Genomic DNA, 22,654 nt, shown 5'->3' on the forward strand with positions numbered 1-22,654 from the left:
CATACTTATTCTCTGCCACTGTACTAGGCGCTGTACAAACAGAACAAAAAGTCAGTCCTTGCCCCAAAGAGCTTACTATCTAAGTTAGCATTTATTGGAAGATAGGATTTCTCAGAACACTGCCAGTGGGCTACTAAACCTTTTACTTGTTGGTCATCAGTCTGACTCTAGCTCAGCCTAGTAAGGACTGATGTTTTTTTCCCCCCTCCTCTAGTGGCTATATGGCTCCTATATGAGAAGGTTGGATCCTAACCCATTACCTCAGTCCCTCCTACGCTCTGTCAGGAGCACACTATAGTTTAGTCTCCTGTGGGCTGTAAAACTTTTTGGTTTCTTTTCTGTTGTTGGGTTTAGTATGCAGGTGCTGGGTGGTGGTGGTGGTGGCCTGTGACATACAGAAGGCCAGACTAAATGATCTGGTAGTCCCATCTAGACTTAAACTCCATGATTCTATGGTAACCTGGCCTACAAACTTGTACAAGCCTATGCTTAGCCCAGACTTGGAACTTGCATTAAATCTGAGGCAGAAGCAGGAAACAGGTTGCTCAGTATGGGAGAAGAGAGCATTGAGGATAGGGCAGATTTCTTCAGGGAAATCTTGTTTTCAATTTTAAAATCCGTTGTTGCTTTTAAATCAAAAAAGCTAACTTAAAACTTATCAGAATGCATATATGGCTTTTTGGTACATCTCCCAGATCCTGGATTACTTGAAAAATTGTACCTGACAATGTGTGATGTGCTGACCACTGCTGCTAATCTATAATGGCAGGTACAAAATGTGTGTGGTTTAAAAACAAAACTAACTTTGACCCTGCTTTGCATGTGCACTCAAAATAGTTGTGGCCTGTGTAGCTATATAAATCAGTGTTTATACACAGGTCTGTAGTGGCAATTTAGATGAATGTCTACGTGTTAATGAAATAACAGTTTGCAGTCCGTATTGTGGCAAAATACCTTGTTCATCTCAGTAGGCTCAGTCCTTTTTAGCCTTGGAGACTCAGGTTTGGGGCAAGGCGAATCCTGAAAGGTGGCACAGGGTCCTGCTACTCCTCTTCTCAGTCACTCCCTTGTGCTTGTTTTCCTTCCCTTCTGGGGAGGGAGTGCAGCCTCCCTACTGGGAAGGTCTGGTGTCTTGCTGCAAACAGCCTACTGGCAATTTCCCTGCTCCTCGCCCTCCCTCTCCTACCACCCAGAGGAGGGTTTAAAAAGGCCCCAAGTAGTTGGAGTCAGCTGAACCTAATTGGTTCCATAGCAACCCCTTTTCCAGCTGAACCTTATTGTCCTGTATTCTCTCTCCTCAGTGGATAGGGAGGGGCCTTTTAATCCCCTGGGACTAATTACTACCCCCCTTTTGTAGGTGTTTGTCCTGGGGCTTACCACAGTATACACAAGTATTAAGAATATTGAACAAATTCTGAATTTCATCTTAATTCCAAAACAAGGATTCTTTGGGTATTAACAGTAGTCAAAATACACTGAATACATAAAATATTGTAAAGGTGCAGGACCTGTTGATCAGATTTCTGGATTTTAACATGGGTGATTTGGAAATTAATGTAGGCCAGGCTAGTTAGGCACCTTAAGTAACTACTAATGAATGGTCTAGGGAGCTAGCGAACAGGAGCGGTTAACAGGAGTTTTGCGAGGGACTTCTCCAGGTGAAGGAGGAGTGATTACATGACTCTTGGTGTGTGTGTGTGTTTGTGGTGTGCTTGCTGCTTGACTGAAATATACTGTGTGGTGTATTTGTTTGGGGGCCCGTATACTGACCGTGTGTGTGCTGAGCCTAACGGCTTGCTAGGCAAGGCTGAGAGCTTCTTAACGAGGCTTTGATCCCTATGCCCTCTAGCACCTATCACCCTTAACCAGGGGAGACTACAATGGGTCATACTCAGGAAGACCAGGGCTTTAAAAAGCCCACTCCTAAGCTACCAGAGGAGTGGCTAACGGGAGTTTTGCGAGGGAGTTTAGAGGGTGTGTGTGTGTGTGGGGGGGCTAGATACACTTAACGTTCTTTAAACTTAAACCAAAAACACCCCTGATAAAAACAAAACAGCAACGAAGGAACGAGCTTCAGGAATAAAAATATAATGCAGGCAGAATTCCAGCAACAGAGTGGGGGCTATCCAATTTATTGCACCCAATGCAGCATGTATGATTACCTGCCGTATGGGCAGGTGGCATCTGTGTGCATTCGGTGCAAGGAGCTCCTGGCCCTCAGAGATGGTGTACAGGCTTTGGAGACCAGAGTGGCTGAGCTGAAGGAGCTAAGGAAGACAGAGAGGTACATAGATGAGACTTTCCAGGATACTGTAGAAAGGCCCCACCCCCGGTCTGACAGCCTCTGTGCTGTTGAGGAGGATGAAAGTCTCAGGGAAGGAGAACATCCAACTGGAGCAGAGGGAAATGATCCCATAGTTGGGACCCTCCTTCCAGATGATGATGTGATATCCTCTCGCACTGAGGATGCTCCTCCAGGGGAGAGAACTCCAGTTATTAGTAAGAGACAGGTAATTGTTATGGTAGATTCAATCATTAGAAACCTAGATAGCTGGGTTTGTGATGTCTGGAGAACCACATGGTGACTTGCCTGCATGGTGCAAAGCTTGCGGCTCTCTCGAGACAGCTAGATAGACTTATATGTAGTGCTGGGGAGGAGCCGGTGGTCGTGGTACATGTAGGTACCAATGACATAGATAAGGATAGGGGAGAGAGGATAGACGAGAGGTCCTGGAGGCCAAATTTAGGCTGCTAGGTAAGAGATTGAAGTCCAGGACCTACATGTTAGCATTCTCTGAAATGCTTCCAGTTCCATGTGCAGGGCCAGTTAGACAGGCAGAATTGCAGGGTCTCAATGCGTGGATGAGACGATGGTGTAGGGAGGAAGGGTTTAGATCTATTAGGAAATGGGAAAACTTTTGGGAAAGGGGGAGCCTATACAGGAAGGATGGGCTCCACCTTAACCAAAATGGAACCAAATTGCTGGCACTTAAAATTAAAAAGGTCGTAGAGCAGTTTTTAAACTAAGGGCTGGGGAAAAGCTGACAGGTGCAGAAGAGCACATTGTTCGGATAGAGACAACCCTTAGGGGAGGATCTATTAATGGTGATTCTCTCCTAGTAAGGAGGAGAGGATGGAAGAATATAAAATACAGGTAGGATCTGATGAGAAACAGTCAAATGAAAAAAAAATCCCATTCAATTACATCATGTAATGGCAGACAGCTCAAAAGTGACAAGTTTTTGAAGTGCTTATATACCAATGCTAGAAGTCTAAATAATAAGATGGGTGAACTAGAGTGCCTTGTATTAAATGAGGATATTGATATAATAGGCATCACAGAAACGTGGTGGAATGAGGATAACCAATGGGATACAGTAATACCAGGGTACAAAATATATCGGAAGGACAGAACAGGTCGTGCTGGTAGGGGAGTGGAACTATATGTAAAAGAGAGTGTAGAATCAAATGAAATAAAAATCTTAAATGAACCAAATTGTACCATAGACTCTCTATGGATAGTAATTCCATGCTTTAATAATAAGAATATAGCAGTAGGGTATATTACCGACCACCTGACCAGGATGGTGATAGTGACTGTGAAATGCTCAAGGAGACTAGAGAGGCTATTAAAATAAACTCCATAATAATGGGGAATTTCAACTATCCCCATGTTGACTGAGTACACGTCACCTCAGGACTGGATGCAGAGATAAATTTTTTTGACACCTTAAATGACTGCTTCTTGGAGCAGCTAGTCCTGGAATCCACAAGAGGAGAAGCAGTTCTTGATTTAGTTCTAAGTGGAGCACAGGACCTGCTCCAAGAGGTGAATATAGCTGGACCCCTTGGTAGTACTGACCACAGTATAATTTAATTTAACATCCCTGTGGCAGGGAAAACACCACAGCAGCTCAACACTGTAGCATTTTATTTCAGAAAGGGGAACTACACAAAAATGAGGAGGTGAGTTAAACAGAACTTAAAAGATACAGCACCAAAAGTGAAATCCCTGCAAGCTGCATGAAAAGTTTTCAAAGACACCATAATAGAGGCTCAACTTAAATGTATACTCCAAATTAAAAAACATAGTAAGAGAACCAAAAAAGAGCCACCGTCGCTAAACAACAAAGTGAAATAAGCAGTGAGAAGCAAAAAGGCATCCTTTTAAAAAGTGGAAGTTAAATCCTAGTGAAGAAAATAGAAAGGAGCATAAACTCTGGCAAATGACATGTAAAAATATAATTAGAAAGACCAAAAAAGAATTTGAAGAACAGCTAGCCAAAGACTCAAAGTAATAGCAAAATTATTTTTTTAAAGTAAATCAGAAGCAGGAAGTCTGCTAAACAACCAGTGGGGCCACTGGACAGTCGAGATGCTAAAGGAGCACTCAAGGACGATAGGGTCATTGCAGAGAAACTAAATTAATTCTTTGCATCGGTGTTCACGGCTGAAGATGAGGGAGATTCCTAAACCTGAGCCATTCTTTTTAGGTGACAAATCTGAGGAACTGTCCCAGATTGAGGTGTCTTTAGAAGAGGTTTTGGAACAAGTTGACAAACTAAACAGTAATAAGTCACCAGGACCAGATGGTATTCACCCAAGAGTTCTGAAGGAACTCAAATGTGAAATTGCAGAACTACTAACTGTAGTCTGTAACCTATCATTTAAATCAGCTTCTGTATCAAATGACTGGAGAATAGCTAATGTGATGCCAATTTTTAAAAAGGGCCCCCGAGGTGATCCCAGCAATTACAGGTTGGTAAGCCTGACTTCAATACCAGGCAAACTGGTTGAAACTATAGTAAAGAACAAAATTGGCAGACGCACAGATGAACATAATTTGTTGGGGAAGAGTCAACATGGTTTTGTAAAGGGAAATCATGCCTCACCAATCTACTAGAATTATCTGAGGAGTCAACAAGCACGTGGACAAGGGGATCCAGTGGATAAACTGTCATGGGATAAAAGGGAAAGTCCTCTCATGGATTGGTAACTGGTTAAGAAATAGGAAACAAAAGGTAGGAATTAATGGTCAGTTTTCAGAATGGAGGGAGGTAAATAGTGATGTCCCCGAGGGGTATGTACTGAGACCAGTCCTATTCAACATATTCATAAATGATCTGGAAAAAGGGGTAAACAGTGAGGTGGCAACATTTGCAGTTGATACAAAACTGCTCAGCATAGTTAAGTCCCAGGCAAACTGCAAAGAGCTACAAAAGGATCTCTCAAAACCGGGTGACTGGGCAACAAAATGGCAGATAAAATTCAATGTTGATAAATGCAAAGTAATGCTGCACATTGCAAAACATAATCTCAACATAAATTAGCTGTTACCACTCGAGAAAGAGATCTTGGTGTCATAGTGGATAGTTCTCTGAAAACATCCACTCAATGTGCAGCGGCAGTCAAAAATGCAAACAGAATGTTGGGAATCATCAAGAAATGGATAGATAATAAGACAGAAAATATCATATTGCCTCTGTATAAATCCATGGTACACCCACATCTTGAATACTGCGTGCAGATGTGGTTGCCCCATCTTAAAAAAGATATATTGGAATTCAGAAAAGGGCAACAAAAATGATTAGGGGTATGGAACGGCTTCTGTATGAGGAGAGATTAATAAGACTGGGACTCTCCAGCTTGGAAAAGAGACTACTAAGAAGGAATATGATTGAGGTCTATAAAATCATGATTGGTGTGATGAAAGTAAATAAGGAAGTGTTATTTACTCCTTCTCATAACACAAAAACTAGAGGTCACTAAATGAAATTAATAGCCAGCAGGTTTAAAACAAAAAAATATTTCTTCACACAATGCACAGTCAACCTGTGGAACTCTTTGTCAGAGGATGTTGTGAAGGCCAAGACTATAACAGGATTTTAAAAAAAAAACCTAGATAAATTAATGGAAGATAGGTCCATCAATGGCTATTAGCCATGATAGACACGGATGGTGTCCTTAGCCTCTGTTGGCCAGAAGCTGGGAATGAGCGACAGGGAATGGATCACTTGATGATTACCTGTTCTGTTCATTCCCTCTGGGGCATCTGGCATTGGCCACTGTTGGAAAAAAGGATATTGGGCTAAATGGACCTTTGGTCTGACCCAGTATGGCCGCTTTTCTTTCTTATGTCTAACTTTAGAATTCTGACTTCATACTGAATGATGGTTTTTTAGTCCACACAATTCTTTTAAAGTATTATTTTTTTCACCCTTCTTATACTTAATTTGTACCCAGTTTTGGGGAAGAGGTTGGTGGTTTTGTGTGTGTGCGTGCATGCAGTATTTTAGGGGAAAAAAGTAACTTCCAGTTGAAAATATTTTTTATTTACTCAATGAATGTCCACGCCTAACTGTTGCTTGACGTGTCTACTGCTGCATTTGCTAACCATGCAAGTGACTTGCATTCCATATCAATATTGATATTATCTAACCGTCTGCAGTTCTACACTAGCATGTTTCTGTGCCATTTCTACTTTTTTCAAAAGAAAAAACAATCCATCCACATCCCTCAAGAAATAACAAAATGCAAACTTAGCTTAAAGGAGAAGCTTAAGTCTGTCTTAGTTGGTGTTTTGTTTGCAGGTGGAATCTGTGATCTGGCTAGTTATTTTGATGGTATGAATAAAATGAATCTTGACTGCTAACATTGAGATACTTGTAAGTACAGAGGAACAACTCTGACATTGTATTTGGTCAGACAGTTAAAACGCTCAACAGATTTTTTTTTTATTATTATTATTTTTACATAATTTAAATGCAGTAAGCAGGGATATCTAAATTTTAGCAAAAATGCTTTCTATGGGAGAGACTGAAGAAGCATGTAGTACTTCAGAATCTATATATTGCTGATCATGTTTCCTAAACCTAGTGGGCAGAAAGATCCAATTTCTGAATGGCTTTGTCTCGCATGTAACATCTGTCTGATTTCAGTGGTGACGCAAAAGCTGTGGGATATCAATTGAATATAATAATCTTATGGGGAAAGACTTTGTGTATGAAATTTCTCATTTCTTCATTGTGGGCACTGGAAATCTGAACTTTCCTGCTGGGAACTAGGGTGTCACTTTGTGCTAACAGTGAATGAGCATGCCTTTCCATAACTGAAACAAGGTAGGAACAGCCGAAAGGCCAATCCAGAGTATAATTTTCAAAGCAATTCTTTTGCTTCTCTATCCCTTTCCCTGCACCGAACACTTCATCTGCTCCAATCCAAGGAGGGCTATATGCAGCTATTCTTGAACTAGTTAACACTGTTCCTGAAATTGTCAGAAGACTTACGAGAAATCTCCCTTCCTGTACTACCAAGGCCTAAGCATGCTGTTTGTGACCTCTCTTGGCCTAGGAATGAAGAACCAACCTGGTGTGTCTAATTGATTTCTTTCTCCTCTGACCCCCAGCAGATGGTAATGTACGTGCTATTGCTAGACTGCCAGCTCAGCTTTTGAGTTGGACAACTTAATGCACTCAACCTGATAATTTTTTTTTCCTTTTGCAGGAAGAAGAGATGCCAGATGTAGAAATTGACATTGATGACCTTCTTGATGCAACTAATGAAGAGGAGAGAGCTATCAAATTACAGGTGAAATATTTTTCCTTAAGTAAACTTGAGCATATAGCTGACTTAAGATATAGTCACCCTGATATGTTAATTCTGAATGACTCTGCTTCTGGTGGTAGCCTTAGAATGAGTATTTCCTAAATTTGAGAAAAGGGAATTTAATGTAACCTGTCTAGGACTACTGTCTGAATGTAAACAGATTCCCTAGCATTATGAGGAAACTCCTTGAATGAGGATGACAATAGTAAAAATACAATGTCCAGTACACTAGTGAGAGGGATAATTATTCTGAGAAGTAGTAGATCACCTTAACTTTTCTCCAAGTGTCATTAGTATTGTAAAATATGAAGAGGAAAAACCCACGTTAACTTTAAGAACCTCAGAAACCAGTGGGTCTTCTGGTCATGATAGTGTTGGCATTATTCCCTATTAATGCATGTGTACGGATCCCTGTGGTCTTCATTACTAATCTTTTCCTAGCAATGGAAAAAATAACTACAGCTTCTGTTGAAACACATGCAATTTTTTGAGTGTAAAAGCATAACCCATTGGTAGCCATTCAGGGCTCTATCTAAAAATGTGGGGTGAAAATCAAGATAGTCAACAACAAGAATTAACAAAACAGGGAAATCCAAAGTATGTCATCTGAATTAGGCAATTACAGTAGACTTCTTGGTCTAATTCCATAATCTTGTTTGAGGTAAATGTTAATGAAATGGAGTGGGAGAGGAAAGAGTGGGGAGAAAGGAAGAATAATTGTGTGTCTGGAAAGACACTTGAAGCCAGTGCGGGACTTGCCATAAAATGGGTAATAGGTAAGATATATGAGGGGAAATGAAACAAGATCTAGTAAACATGTGAACTGGGATGAAGGTCTGTAAAGAACCCAATTAGTGATGCCCTAGTGAAAAGCTCCCAGTAAAAAGTTACTTGAATCTTGGGGTGTGTTGGGGGTAGTATTTGTATGTATGAAATCTTAGCTTTTCCTCCTCTCTATCTCCTTGGAGATTTACAAATCGGGATTTTTAATGTAGAATTCCTTTTTAAGGAAGCTGCTACTACTTCCCCTCTGAGCCCAGTGGCGTAGTCCCTTTCTGCTATAGATACTTTGCTGCACCTATGCTGCTACGCTCTGGGAGGAGTTATTGAATGTAAAGATTGCACATCTCTCCTCTGTAAGCTACATGAAAGCTCATTGATCTAGCTTGATTATATATGGGAAAAACACTATGAAAGTACGATAGTCTCAGATTATAGATGTGTTTTTACTTTTCAAAACTTAATACAGAAACTGTATTCAAAACTTAATACAGACTTCTTTCATGTTTTACTTCTAGGAAGTTCTTGTAGATTGCTACAAACCAACAGAGGTAAAATACCCCTTTTCTTGAATACCATTTTTCCCTGTTAAAAACAGTGTAGTCGTACTATATCTATATCTTTAGGTAAAAATATGGGAATGCTGATTAGGAGTTGAGGGGTTATGAACATTTCAGGCCTGACAGTCTCCCCTGGAATGCTGGAGTTCTGCTATTTGACTGGAGCAGGATTGGGCTCTTTGGAAGAAAGTTGATTATTCCTAGATAAGTGTTAGGGTTTTGATTTGTGATGCAGGTAAAATGTGCAAACTATAAACATAGTGTTACTTGTCCTTCTCTCATGTTTTGGTTGCCTTCAATAACACCTAAATCAAGATGTGAAGCTCAGATGTGAAGACGTGAACAAATGGAATCACTTCATCTGAAATGATAAAAATCAAACTGACCAAATGACTATATTTGCATAACATTGTTTCAACCTATTAAATGTATTGTATGGTCTCCTAAGCAAGACCATTATACTCTTGTCTTTTTAGCTTATCTTTGGGGAGAGACTTATAATCTTACTTTATAGACATTTGTTTGAGCGGCATGTGTCCAGCCACCTTTATAAATGGATACAAATACAATACAGTGGAATGATTAAGCCAACAGACTTCTGTTAAGTGGATATTCGGATGGAAGTTTAGTATTTCTATAGAAAATACTTGTAAGCACCTATACCACTTTTAATATATTACAATTGCACATGTTTACTAGGAAGAGTGAGCCTGGTGATCTAACAGATATTTTGAATAGTTGAACTACTAAAATGCATGATCGAAGCTTTTAAGTTAAATCAATACTTTCTGAACAAATGCCAAATAGTGGCATCTAAGATACTGCAGTTGTGGGTGGGGAGTGCACGGTAGCTTGGTTTCCATTATTTGGTAACTGCTGTAGTCAAGCTGTGCTTGACAGGGGTGTGTGCCATTATTAAACAAGGCTTTGGGTAACATAGTTCTGCTTCAAGGGAGATCAGGCTGAAATGGCTATAATCTGAGCTGCTTTCTTTACAGAATACTGAAGCAATCTGTCAGGCAAAACCTCTGTTATGGCTGACAGGACAATTCTTTGTCTATTTCTGCCTTAAATTCTTACTGAACCGTATACTGGAGAAGTCTGTTGATGACCCATTGCTGCAGCCATGGCCAATGAAGTCTCTTGTTTGGGATGATGGAAATGTAGCTCAGAAAGACTTGGATACTAATGCTTGTATAGCTTATCCTTCAGTGCGATGGAAATGGTAGATGTGGTACGCTGCTGGGATTCCTACAGAGATACCAGGCTAAAAGGCCAAGTCTTTCTGATGTGTCTTACAGTAGTTGTGCTATGTTTGAGATGACCCAGTCAACGTATTCCAGCAAAGGCCATTGAACTTCAATTGTTTTTCATGCTATTGGTCAGGAACCTGACATTGCTGATGTCTCTCGGACTTTGAGGTGAAGAGATGCAGAACAGGATGCTAATAGCTCAAATGGGCTTATCGAGAGTGGCTCTGAATATCTCTTGTTTTAATCTTGCAAGATTACCCCATTCTCCCAACTAGATAAATGTATGAGGATGGCTTTTTTTGGGAGGGAAAGGTAGGGCAAGAGAGCAAACTAATAATTACAAAATTAGTTTAAGCTAAAATTATTTTGCTTAAAAATCTGTTTATTATACCAAAATTCTGTCTAGTTTGTATTCGTCTCAAGAAAAATGTTATTTCTATATTCTGAATATACACCTGACACTTGAGAATGAGGCGGTGTTCAGTGTTTAACATAATTTTAGAAAATATCTGTATGCGTGAGGGAATGCACTTACAGTAATAAAGACAGGGTTAATTGGTATGGCAGCTTAAATGGAATAGTACGAAGATCTGTGTGTGCCCTAATCTTAAACTGAAAGTAAAGAGCCAAAGTTTGAAGGCACCACCATAGGGGATTAGATTTTAGTATTCTAATTTCTTGGTCCTTGACTCCTGTGCCAGTGAAATGGAGGCAATGCTCTTACCTTGAAGAGTCTCCCCTCACTCCCTTGGTGACCCTTTGAGCTGGCATGGGAGCAGAATTGACAGACTGCAGTGAGCAGGGTCTCTTCTTCCTCTGCCAGTGGGGTAATTTGTCCAGTTTGGGGTTGAAAGGGGAAAAGAGAAAATCCTGGGACATGGAAGAAAAAAAAACTATTTACACATGTATAAACAAATACACAACACACACACTCTATCTATATAAAAAAATCTGGCTGTTTATCACATTAGCATGTGAACTATTTCTATAAGAGCAAGAGTGTGTGTGTGTAGAGAGAAGTGTAGTGTCTGGCATTTCTCCTTCTAAGGAGCTGTAATTCAAATATGGTAAGTTCTATTTCTGGCAAGGACTTAACATTTAAACATCTACCACCTGAAAAATGCTTGTGATCCTGAGTTCTAACCAGAAAAAATTAACGTAGTATGAAATCTGCAATTTTACAGCACATGAAAGGAAAGCTAATAAAGTCAAAGTTCACTAATTTGAAGTTCACACAATCACAGAATATCAGGGTTGGAAGGGATCTTAGGAGATCTAGTTCAACCCCCTGCTCAAAGCAGGACCAATCCCCAATTTTTGCCCCAGATCCCTAAATGGCCCCCCCAAGGATTGAACTCACCACCCTGGGTTTAGCAGGCCAATGCTCAAACCACTGAGCTATTCCTCCCCCCTACATTTATATGTTTGACAAGGTGTCACTTTTGCAGATTGACAGGTTTCAGAGTAACAGCCGTGTTAGTCTGTATTCGCAAAAAGAAAAGGAGGACTTGTGGCACCTTAGAGACTAACCAATTTATTTGAGCATAAGCTTTCGTGAGCTACAGCTCACCTCAAGTCAGTTCTGTTTAGTTTCCACAACTCTCTTCGGAGGTGGAATGTTAAGGAAAGTTTCAGGAGTTATATCTGTGCATTAATACTCAATGGCTTTTCCAATCCGAAGAAACAGAATTATTTAGGTCACTCAGCAGGTGGCAGGTTTTAAGGTTTTCTCTCTCTTAGATTATCTAAAGTAATAATAGGCACTAATTTATAAGTGTTTATCTTCCTTCAAAGTAAAATACAACTAGACTCTTGAGCATGATCAAAAAGAAAAGGAGGACTTGTGGCACCTTAGAGACTAACAAATTTATTTGAGCATAAGCTTTCGTGAGCTACAGCTCACTTCATTGGATGCTGTAGCTCACGAAAGCTTATGCTCAAATAAATTCGTTAGTCTCTAAGGTGCCACAAGTCCTCCTTTTCTTTTTGCAAATACAGACTAACACGGCTGCTACTCTGAAACCTGAGCATGATCAGTTATTCTAAAAGCTCAGGTTGTGTAAGACAGCAATTGCTGCTACTTTCACCTGAACTAAACATGTTTAAAGCTGGCATTTTTTGCAGTAAATTATCATTTTCATAACTTTATAAACTTAATATTTCAAATAAAGAAATATCAGTCATTCAATATCCTCAAATTATTTTGATGAAGGTATTATGGATTATAGTTTGGCTTGTATATAAAATAAGACCCACTGACTAAAAGCCATTTAAATATATTCAGTGTAACATCTTAATCAAGAACAACATGTAATGTGACTGATATGTCCCCTAATCTCAGAAGCAAGTTTGGTCATGTGTGCCAGGAACTAAAAATGTCTTCTGGACACATGATGCCAACTTCACTGTATTTCTAAAATCAATGGCTAAGAGGCACACTTCGCAAGATATTGTTAGATCTTAAAGTATAAATAATAAAGGCCTGCTTTCTTAATGTGATTAGGTCACACCTGCTGAAGAGAAACTGAGATACCTCTAGAAAACCCAGGCTAGGGAAATAAGTTTAAAGAAAAGCCTCCAAGTCTGGCATGCCCAAGTTTGAAAAATTCAGTCTGCAAGACTTTGAATTGTATTGCTGAATTCTTTACACCACTTAAGAGTGGATATTCCTCTTCCATTTTTTCCTTTCCATTATACACTATTCAAAAATGGGAGTTCCTTCTGTGACAGAAGACCCAGTCTTGGGGTGAATGAATATTTTGGAAGAGTACTGTAGCTCCTTTTTTAGATGGGTGGAGAAACTTAAAGAGCATTTTAAGTCTCATCTGCAAAATAACTGTCACGAAGAGGTGAGGAATGTATGTTGGGTCCATATTTTTCTTTATCCATGAGGGTCACTTAATAATAAATTTTCATGTTCCAGTTGATTTTAATATTCATATATTCTGCAAGAACTTGAGCTTCCCTACTCAAAACAGCTAGCCATTCTCAGAATAGAATACCATCCCTATACTCTAGCCTGTGGAAGAAGCATGGCCTTTCTGCACTGTCCTGGGAGTGAGAAGATCAAGACAGACCTGGGGCAAGTCAATATTTCTGTTCCTCAATTCCCTGTCCGTCAAATGCGAGGATGCTTACCCTGAATCACAGGCGGTGTTTGTGGTCATAAATTTATGTTTGTAGCACTCATGTTGCAGTGATGAGCACCACAGAAAAGCCTCTGGGTATTGTCATCTGTCAGGGAGGACACTAGAACTTACTCTTTTGCTGATCTATTGAAAATTTAATATTAAAGAACTGTTGTGGTCCTGAAAAGAATGAGCTTTTATCAAGGCATCCATTTTGAAGAAGTTGAGGACTCTATCTGTATTAACTTTTGAGAATCTCTCACTGGTGCAGCTCCACCACTGGTAGCAATAGTGAGAATGCTAGTGTAAGATAGGTTCAGAGCAAGTCTAAGAAACCTCTGGCTAGTCTACATTAGTGCTCGCGCTGGTGTGGCTGCCACAGTGACCAGCACAATGTTAGGAGATTTCCTGTTGTAAACAAGGCCAATGAGGTTGGTAATTCTGATAATTCATGTCTAGGCTGTCTCTGACTCTGTGTGTGTGTGTGTGTATACGTACGCATACCAGAGATAGAAAACTTCAGTTTCTCTTGAAAGTTGTTTTTGACAAAATGCTAGAAAACTTGTTTTGTTTATTTTACTCTTCCTTTTACCCTTTATTTTCCACTGAGAAAAGGGAGAAAAGGAAGAGAAGTAGGGGAAACCAAAAGCACTGAGTGGAAATGTCAAAAAAAAAAGCTTTTCACTGGAAATTTTGAGAATTATTGGCATTTTTCAACCAGTCAAACAGTGTCTCATGGCAAAGGTGCGATTGGCCCTTCACTGCAGCTCTTGGGCAGGAAATTATGTGCTTAACAACATCATGTATCCATGAATGGAGTCAGCAAAAGAAAGTACGGGACTCTATTAGTTAAGTGACTTAATCAGTGCCCCCTAGCTACTTGAACAGTTGGAGCGTTTGAGAGGTTTTCAGTCCTGCATTGGGAAGAATGCGTTTGAACTGGCATTTCCCTACAGATCTATTTTTCCAAGTTTAATTTCTAACTAGAGGAAATGATAGTTTCTTGACAAAGCTTTTGGACTATGGTTTGGGCCAAATGTTTGGGCATGCCTCACACAATGCACATATTGTGCAGTTTACTCTGCAGATGTGGCTGGCAAGTTCTATTTCTTTTAATACCACAAATATAAACAAAGGACCAGAACTGTGTTTCCATTCTAGTGATGCTGGTGCACTGTGTGGGGGAGAAGAAACAGCAAAAACAGCAGTGCCTGTGAATAGTCCAGCAGGTGTGGGAATACTCAGGATATATGATCTCTTCACCAGATACCTTCCATAAGCCACTGGCTAAATGCCACAATAGAGATGGGAAAGGTCAGTCCCAATGAAGTGGCACTATCCCCAGGACAACTTGGGGGAAGGGATTATGTTTCAGTGAGCAGCTTAGTGCGCAAGAGGACTGCTATCTGCTCACACCAATATAGATTGGAGAGAGAAAGTAGACCCATGACTCCACCTCCTTCCTTCCCCTTTTGAGGCACCTGTCACCACCCTGCCCAACCAAGGGCCCATAGAGGGAACAAACCCTGCATTCTTTTTAGCACACTGCAGGCAACTCAGGCTTTGTATATTTTTCTCCCCCACACACACCTGTGTAAAGACCTGTCCATCTGTTCCTTATTGAGACCAGGTGGGTGAGGTAATATCTTTTATTGGACTGATTTCTTGAATGTTCTGGGACCAACACAGTGATAGCTCACTGTTCCTGTATTGCTCCAGCTGATCAGTGTCCCTCTGAAGAGATGTCCTCTGCCTATGGCCAGTGTTGCTCAGTAACCCTATCAGGAGTTTTATTTGGCTGTGGAGAGCGAAGGCTGTGGAGGGAAAGGTTACTTTGTGCAAATGAATACTGTCCCTTCTTTGGCTTGTCTTGTAAACCAGACTTGAAATGCTTCTGTATAGGATTCCAAGTATTTCTAGGCTAAGAGGAGCTCTTATCACAAGTATCCTGTACATGTGGAGAAACATCTGTTGGGATGGTGTCCAATTAGACTCTGGAACTAATTGGAATAACTTAAACAGGAAACCTGGAATTCATTGCTGGTCATTAAAACAGTGAATCACACCTCCAAAGAGGAGCGGTGAAATGATTTCCCCTCTTGCTGAATTAGCATTTCATCTGTCCCCCCACCCACTCAGCTCTATCTGAACTGCATGCCTTTGATTAGGAAAAATGTTAGAGGGGGGAGACTGGGAAAATGCCTGAAGGTCTGAATATAAATGAATTCAAATGAAATATAGATTTAGTCTCTCTCTCTCTCTCTCATGAAAATTTGCTCTTTTGAATTAGAAAGGCATGTCTTCCAGAAACAATGGCTTCCCATGGTTCATTAACAGGGATCTCCACATTTGTAACAAATTGTGTTTAGAGGTGACCTGCAAAAGAAATTAAACTGGGTTTGTGCCTTTTTTCCCCCCCTGCTTTGAAATTAAAGGCCTTACTTAGTGTGGTTCTTTGTTTTTTCTTCTTTAAAAATAAGAGGGTGCCAAATTTTGCTGCAGGGACTTCTTGGAGATAGCAAGGAGCAAACTATCTTAGCCCTTTGAATCTTTAACAGAACTGTTGTTCCTAAGTGTTTCTCAAGCATATGAGTTAAATAGATGTTAACAAAACCTGGAAAGGGAAGTGTTTTTGATTTTTAAAAAATTCAGGTTTTTTTTAACATAATCAGCTTTCATTTGCATGGTGACTGTCAATCCTGTCAATTCTCAATCATCATCAATCAAGCATTCCAAGAAAAACAAGGTAGAGAAAACCAGAATTTCTAATGTAAAAGTAAACTGTTTCTGAGGGTGTGTGTGGGGAACAAATAGCCCCCCCCCCCCCCGCCATTAAGCTGCCTCCTAATACACCCGTAAAGAATAAAAGGTGCAAAAACCAATTTCAATCCTTTCTGTGTAGCATGTAAAGAAAGCAAAGGGCCGTTGCTGTGCCAGAAGTATTGAGTTAGCTAATTTGATGATTATAAAATGAATGCACAATAAACCATTATGAAGCATCTTCCCATCTCCCAGTCAGCCAAGGAAAACAAATCTGCAGCCTTGTGAGATCCTTCTTGCTTTCTCTTTGCATGCTTACTCAGCTGTTCTTTGCTTTGAATGTGAGCAGAAAGGCATAGTTGTGTATTAGCATCTGAGTTTTATGCAGGCATCAGGGGCAGAATGATGCCCAGTGCAAAGCAAAAATGTTCTAGAAACACTCTGATTACGAACTTGCTTCACTGCATACCTGTGGCATATATTAACTACCGCATGGTGTGAAGTATCTGCAACCTACAAATGTGTTGATAGTTTATAGTTTAGAATTCCTTATCACAAGTAAAATTGCTCCTGAGGGGGAAATCCTTTCTAATAATTTCATTTATTTCCTTAAATGAATGGTAATTTGTGTGGTTTGTCTCCTTTCCTGATCAACACCCTTCACTCTATATAAGGTGTAGGAGGGTTGTGGTTCTACTTCAAAGGAGGAGGGGGAAACCCTCTTTGAATTTCTAAAACCGTGTTTCTTCTACTGATTGCTCATAATCTCCTATGGGTCTGTTTGCTTTCATTTTACACAGAGATTTCATCTGAAAGTAAGCTGGTCATTGTTAGGGGGCTTATTCCTTCACCCATTTACTTCCCTGGTCCTTCTCGCATGAACAGAGAGCAACAATACCCGAAGTCCAAAGGTGCAAACAATTCGATGTTTATTGGGGTGAACTTCCAGCAAGCATGATTCCAGTTTCCTTCCTTAGTATCCTCCTTCCCAGCTCTGACACCACAGAGCCTTACACCTGTGTCCCTGTTCCCATTCCTACCCTTAGCCAAACATGATTCCAACTTCCTTACTCCCATTCCCTGTTCCCATTTCCCTCTTTAGCAAAACATTATTCCAATTTTCTTACCCCCATTCCCTGTTCCCATCTCCCTCACCCACATGCCCACGCCCACCCCCTCCCACCCACACCAACTTCCTCATTGACTACAGATTATATAGTAAAACTTGAGTTCTGCTTAGCTATACCTTAACCAATCATTTTCCTGAAATTTAACTAACCAATCCTAACATATTGTAACATGATTATGTAACCAATTATATCCCACCACCTTAATTAATTTACACCCAGCAAAATTAATTATACAGCAGACAGGAACAATCACAGAACCAGACAGAGATTATACAGACAAACAACAGCAAAGTGGGAACTATAATGACAAGACAATACAGAAGTGAGGATTTCACATCCCAGCTATTGATAAGTGAGTTCCTGCCAGACAGGATGCCATCAAACCAAGCTTCCCTCCACATTTTCTAGGCACCTCCCCCTCTCTGGAGGTGACAGGAATACAATCCTGTCCTGATAGTGCCCAACAGCACCTTCTTTCATTGTGACTAGTTTGGAATGTGAGGATGTGACCGTTCGCTTCCCAGCTTATGGCTGCCTCTGCTGCTTAGCCAAAGGCCTTAGCCTAAGAACAGGGCCTCAGACTGTGACAGTAAGAGAAGGCCCTTACACCAGCAGACAGTGATTTTGATTCTCTCTTTTATACAAGTGATAAGAATACACCTAAATTCTTAGAGTATAGGCCTTTACAGACAGGCCTGAATATCTATATCCTAACAGTCATAGTTAAATTTGATATCACAGGGGGAAAACTATTGAACAGCTCCTCTAGAAGGAGGGGTGAGAGAGGAGCTCAGTGGAATTCCATGGCCACATTTCAAATAGGAAAACTTGAGCAATCCAATATCAGAAGTGCAGCTATACGGGTCCCTATATTCACATTTTAGGTACACAGGTTGCTGATCAACTCTTTTGTGTCCTGTTGACATTAAAGAGTCAGCCAAGTTCTGAACTGGATGCTTTGCAGCTGCCTATTACGGGGGGGAAAGGAGGTGAAGTACTGCAACCTTTTATGGGAGCAGATAGGGAGGTTCCAGGCATTTAGAAAGGGAATGGGAGGCTGATCAAATAGGGCAGAAAGGAAGGATAAAACTTTTAGGAGGAGAAGAAATATCTTAATCGAGTGTTTGAGATATTGATGCATACTTTTTTCATTTGGGACAGCTGAGGGAGAAATCTATTTCAGGTTTTAAAAAATCTGTTTCCCCAATCAAATCTCTTCTAAATGGGCAGAGAAGAAGCTTGCTTTCCTTCTACTGTATTGCAGTAGTGTGTTGAGACTCACGCAGTCCATCCAGAAACACACCGACCCCTCTCTTGAGTTAAATATATATCTAACCATAAATGTTACTCATAGTGACATCTCCCATAAATACTGTAGCCCTGGTAGCAAACAAACTTAAGCATTTGTTTTATCAGGGTTTCAACATGTTCATTTGAGCCTATCAGTGTGGCGTGTAGGTGCTGACTTTGTTCACTGGCATTTCTAACCCTCCCCCCAGGGAATGAAACTTGGAAGTGCAACTTTTGTTACAGGCTAAGCAAAGGGCTTCATTTTTATTTAATATCACTATAGCGACATTAATGAAGATATCTTTTAAATCTAGGTCTATTGATTACTTTCATTTCCAGTTTGGAATTATCTTGTCAGCTATTTCCTGGCTTGCTACCCATAACTATATTATATTTCGGTATTTAAGAACTTAACGCCAAGCTGACACTCACATGTGCTAGTACTTACGTCTACAAATCACCATATGTTTTTACAGTTCTACGTATGGCACTACTGGTAAACTCAATTATCCAAAAGTCTCAAATGACATCAAAAATCTTCAGATTAGTTGGAATTCCAACTAAACAAATTTTGGGATCTAATCAAAATTTTGATTCAGGGGATAAACTAATTTTGTATAAATTGTTTGGACAATCCTTATCCTACCTGTATTAAGAGGTAATATTGTACCAGAATTCATTAACTGTAAACTAAAAGCTATGATCATATACAAATAACAGTAGATAAATAATAACAAAACAATTTTAAATTGTGGTCTGTTTCTGCAAACCCTGACTCATAACTAGTGTTTAAACGTGAAAGAAAACCCCTTCGAAGTCCATCAGACTACTAGCTTGATTAAGGACCAACTATGTGCATAAGTTTATTATAATTTTAAACAGCACTGTCCCTTTTAAAGTTTAAAAACCATCCTTAACCACTCATATTGTATCTAGATGTTAGTGGCTGGTTTTGCCTGATGTAAGCCTTGCCTACACTAGGTAAACTTACATATATTATCACGTGTGGTGACCCAGCTTCCGCAGAAATTGTGAAAGCACCATTGGGATACCTCATGTGGGCAAGAATCTCTCAGCCAGACCCACTATTATTGTGTCAATTAATTAAATTTCCTTTAATTTAAAAAGGTGGTAAAATGGGGTTTGGCTCTGGGACCGATGTAGCACTAGGGGGAACCCTAGTGTGACTACTTGTTTGGCAAAAGTGGGGCTAACAGTGATGGGGAAAGGGAACATTTTTGGCAAGCTTTTCCATTGTAGATGTGGCGTAAATGTCAGTAATTTCTCAGTAGTAACCACTGTAGTCAGAGTTTTCATAATAACTTCATATTTTTCAAGATTGTAGCTTTCTGAAACTCTCCTTCTGGGGCTGAGATTTCCTGAGCTTGATCTCTGCCTGAAGGTGACATGTTTTGAGGGCAGGTTACCAAAATTGCCTGTTGTGTTTGAGGAAAGTGCAGGTGAAAACACCTCGTTGCACTTAGATTTTAACTCTGATCTCATAGAGAGCTACATTTAAAAAAAAGAAAGACTAAGGGCATGTCTACACTTACCAGTAGATTGGCAGCGAGTGTTGATTTTAGCGGGTCTGGTGAAGACATGCTAAATCAATGGGAGAGCACTCTCTCATCGATTTGTGTACTCCACCTCCCCAAGAAGCATAAGGTGTAGCCACCGCGGTAAGTGGATCTAACTACGCCGACTTCAGTTACGTTATTCATGTAACTGAAGTCGCGTAAGTTAGATTGATTTACCACCGTAAGTTTGAAACAGACCAGCCGTAAGTTTGAAACATAACATTTGACGTGAGCTGCTTCTTCTAGCTTTTGAAGAAAGTTGCCCAGTGGACAACTGTCAAATAGACTTGTGTGATAAAAGGGTGGAAGATGGATAGCAACTGAGTTATATTTGCACATGGAGGGAATAATGAGTTTCTTTCCTTTCCACTTCATGAGGGAAGTGTGCATGTAGCCTTTACTTTAAGATTCCAAAAAGAAAAGGAGGACTTGTGGCACCTTAGAGACTACCCCATTTATTTGAGCATGAGCTTTCGTGAGCTACAGCTCACTTCATCGGATGCATACCGTGGAAACTGACAGTTTGCATCCGATGAAGTGAGCTGTAGCTCACGAAAGCTCATGCTCAAATAAATTGGTTAGTCTCTAAGGTGCCACAAGTCCTCCTTTTCTTTTTGCGAAGACAGACTAACACAGCTGTTACTCTGAAACCTTTAAGATTCCAAGAGCTCATATAAATTCCACCTTACCAGTAAAAGCTTATCTCCAGGATAAGCTTGCATAGTTTGCTTTAGTGTTCCTCCTTTTAAAAAAAAATACAAACCAAAACTATGATGTCTTGATGATGCAAAATATTGTTTTTCTAATCTTTTTTTTTTTTCCCCTAGGAATTTATCAGAGAACTGCTAACTCGGATAAGAGGGATGAGAAAGCTAAGCCCCCCTCAAAAGAAGAGTATATAACTACTCAAATAGTAGCACTCTTATAAGAAACCTAGCAAGGGAAATGGGACTTTGACTACAAGATGTTTATTAAAATAGAGTTGTCTTTCTGAGCAACTTTTTTTTTATTTGGTTCAGTTTTGACATTTACTCAAGGGAGTCCTATTTCATGTGCTTTCAAGGGTTTTTTTTAATTGTCAGTTTTTTTATCAAGGATATCAACATTTTTGGAGCTGCTCAACTATCCTACTAAAGGATTTTTGAACCAGTGAAGAACCCAGGCATTAGTGACCATGTCATAGCAATGAAGGGCAGCAATCCCACATGGTGAATCAGAAGAGTATGTAAACTTGCAGAGCTAGAAGAATTGCCTTTTTATTTTCCCCTAGCAACTAGTTAGATAACGTTTTAAGTTGGCTGTACATTTAACTCATGGATGTCAAGTTTCTTGTGCTTGTATGTACATAAGTTGTAAAGTGGGGGTGTGAATACTGTTTCACTTGGCTGGAAGGGAAGTTGTTACAGTAAACTATTTAAATGGTTGCTGAAGCAAACATGTTACTAGAGGGCAACAATTTAGGTTACCAAAATGAGTACTGCCATTTTCTAAATCCATTTTAAAACACCGAGGTGAAGAACTTCAGTATATCTTCTCATACAGAAAGCAACATATGAGAAATGGGGGAGTTTCTTAAGGGCTTAATTTGTAGACTTCTAATTGTTTTATTGACTTTGATGCTTTGCCAGATCATTTTCTCTTCACCTCATGGTGTGTTAGAGTTGTATTAACCTACTGTATAAGAGCCTGATGTGATACCTAGAGAAATGTCAATCGCCATCTAAAAAATGTTTCACAGTGTGGGGGAAAGAAGTGCTACCAAAACAAACCAAAAGCACTGTTTTGCATTGCAGGTTTTAATGCAGATCCCCCTTTCAATAAAGAATAGTGTAGCATTTATTTAGAGCTCTGTCCCCAGAACTAGGGGGGGCTTGTTAGTTATGGGTCCTCCTTTCTTGTGAAAGCAAGAATGGAATACTTTCAGTGGATCCCTGACACTTCTTAATTAGGGACATTTTCCAGATGTTCCATAAGCTACCATATGCCAGTAGATGAATTTAGTCAGGCATTTTATATCAAAGGTGCTCTTAACATATTTTATTTTTAAAAATAAGAAATACATGTTTGTGAATTTTATGTATGCTGGCAAGCTTTTTTAAATGTATTTAATTTTGTAATGTTTATCAATGATTTTATTTACCAGATATTTACTCAAATAAATGGAACTTGTGACTCTTGTTACATCTACACTTCCCAAAGCTACTAGTGCATATATTCAATGATAGTTATAGGGATGTATACACAGAAGGAGTGAGTTGGTCAATACATGTCAGTCCACCTTAGGCTGGCCTAATACCCTGGGCTTGGGGGTAATACCACCTAGCCTCAAATGTTTGAGTATTAGATTTCAGTAGTCTCTGCGGACTGAAATCAAATTCTGGGTTTGGTACAAAGTTAACGTTGTCCTTTCTAGTCATTAGAGAATGCATTATGTGAGATGATTATGGAGCTTTCACATGCCTTCCTCTAGAAAACATACTGCCATGTACACACTTAGACCTTTTCATAATCTCCAAAGTAATAATTCAGTGAAGTATTGACAATGAGAGACATTCCAGTTCGAGAGACTTA

At 39.8% G+C, this 22,654-nt stretch overlaps 1 protein-coding gene across 3 annotated transcripts in view; it reads left to right on the plus strand.

Moving 5' to 3' along the window:
* PPP1R14C (protein phosphatase 1 regulatory inhibitor subunit 14C) overlaps positions 1–22,250 on the plus strand; it is a 73,918-nt gene extending 51,668 nt beyond the window's left edge. The window contains exons 2-4 of one of the 3 annotated variants that reach the window (XM_073335223.1): positions 7,504–7,587; positions 8,904–8,936; positions 20,911–22,250. In XM_073335223.1, coding sequence (XP_073191324.1) covers positions 7,504–7,587; positions 8,904–8,936; positions 20,911–20,985 — 192 coding nt within the window. In that variant the 3' untranslated portion in view covers positions 20,986–22,250. Of the gene's footprint in view, positions 1–7,503; positions 7,588–8,903; positions 8,937–16,886; positions 16,992–20,910 lie in introns of those variants that run through there. The other 2 variants (XM_073335222.1, XM_073335224.1) reach the window with 2 other exon arrangements.
* Positions 22,251–22,654: the final 404 nt, after the last annotated feature.

This window comes from Lepidochelys kempii, chromosome 3 (genome assembly GCF_965140265.1).
Source record: "Lepidochelys kempii isolate rLepKem1 chromosome 3, rLepKem1.hap2, whole genome shotgun sequence".
Lineage (NCBI taxonomy): Eukaryota > Metazoa > Chordata > Testudines > Cheloniidae > Lepidochelys > Lepidochelys kempii.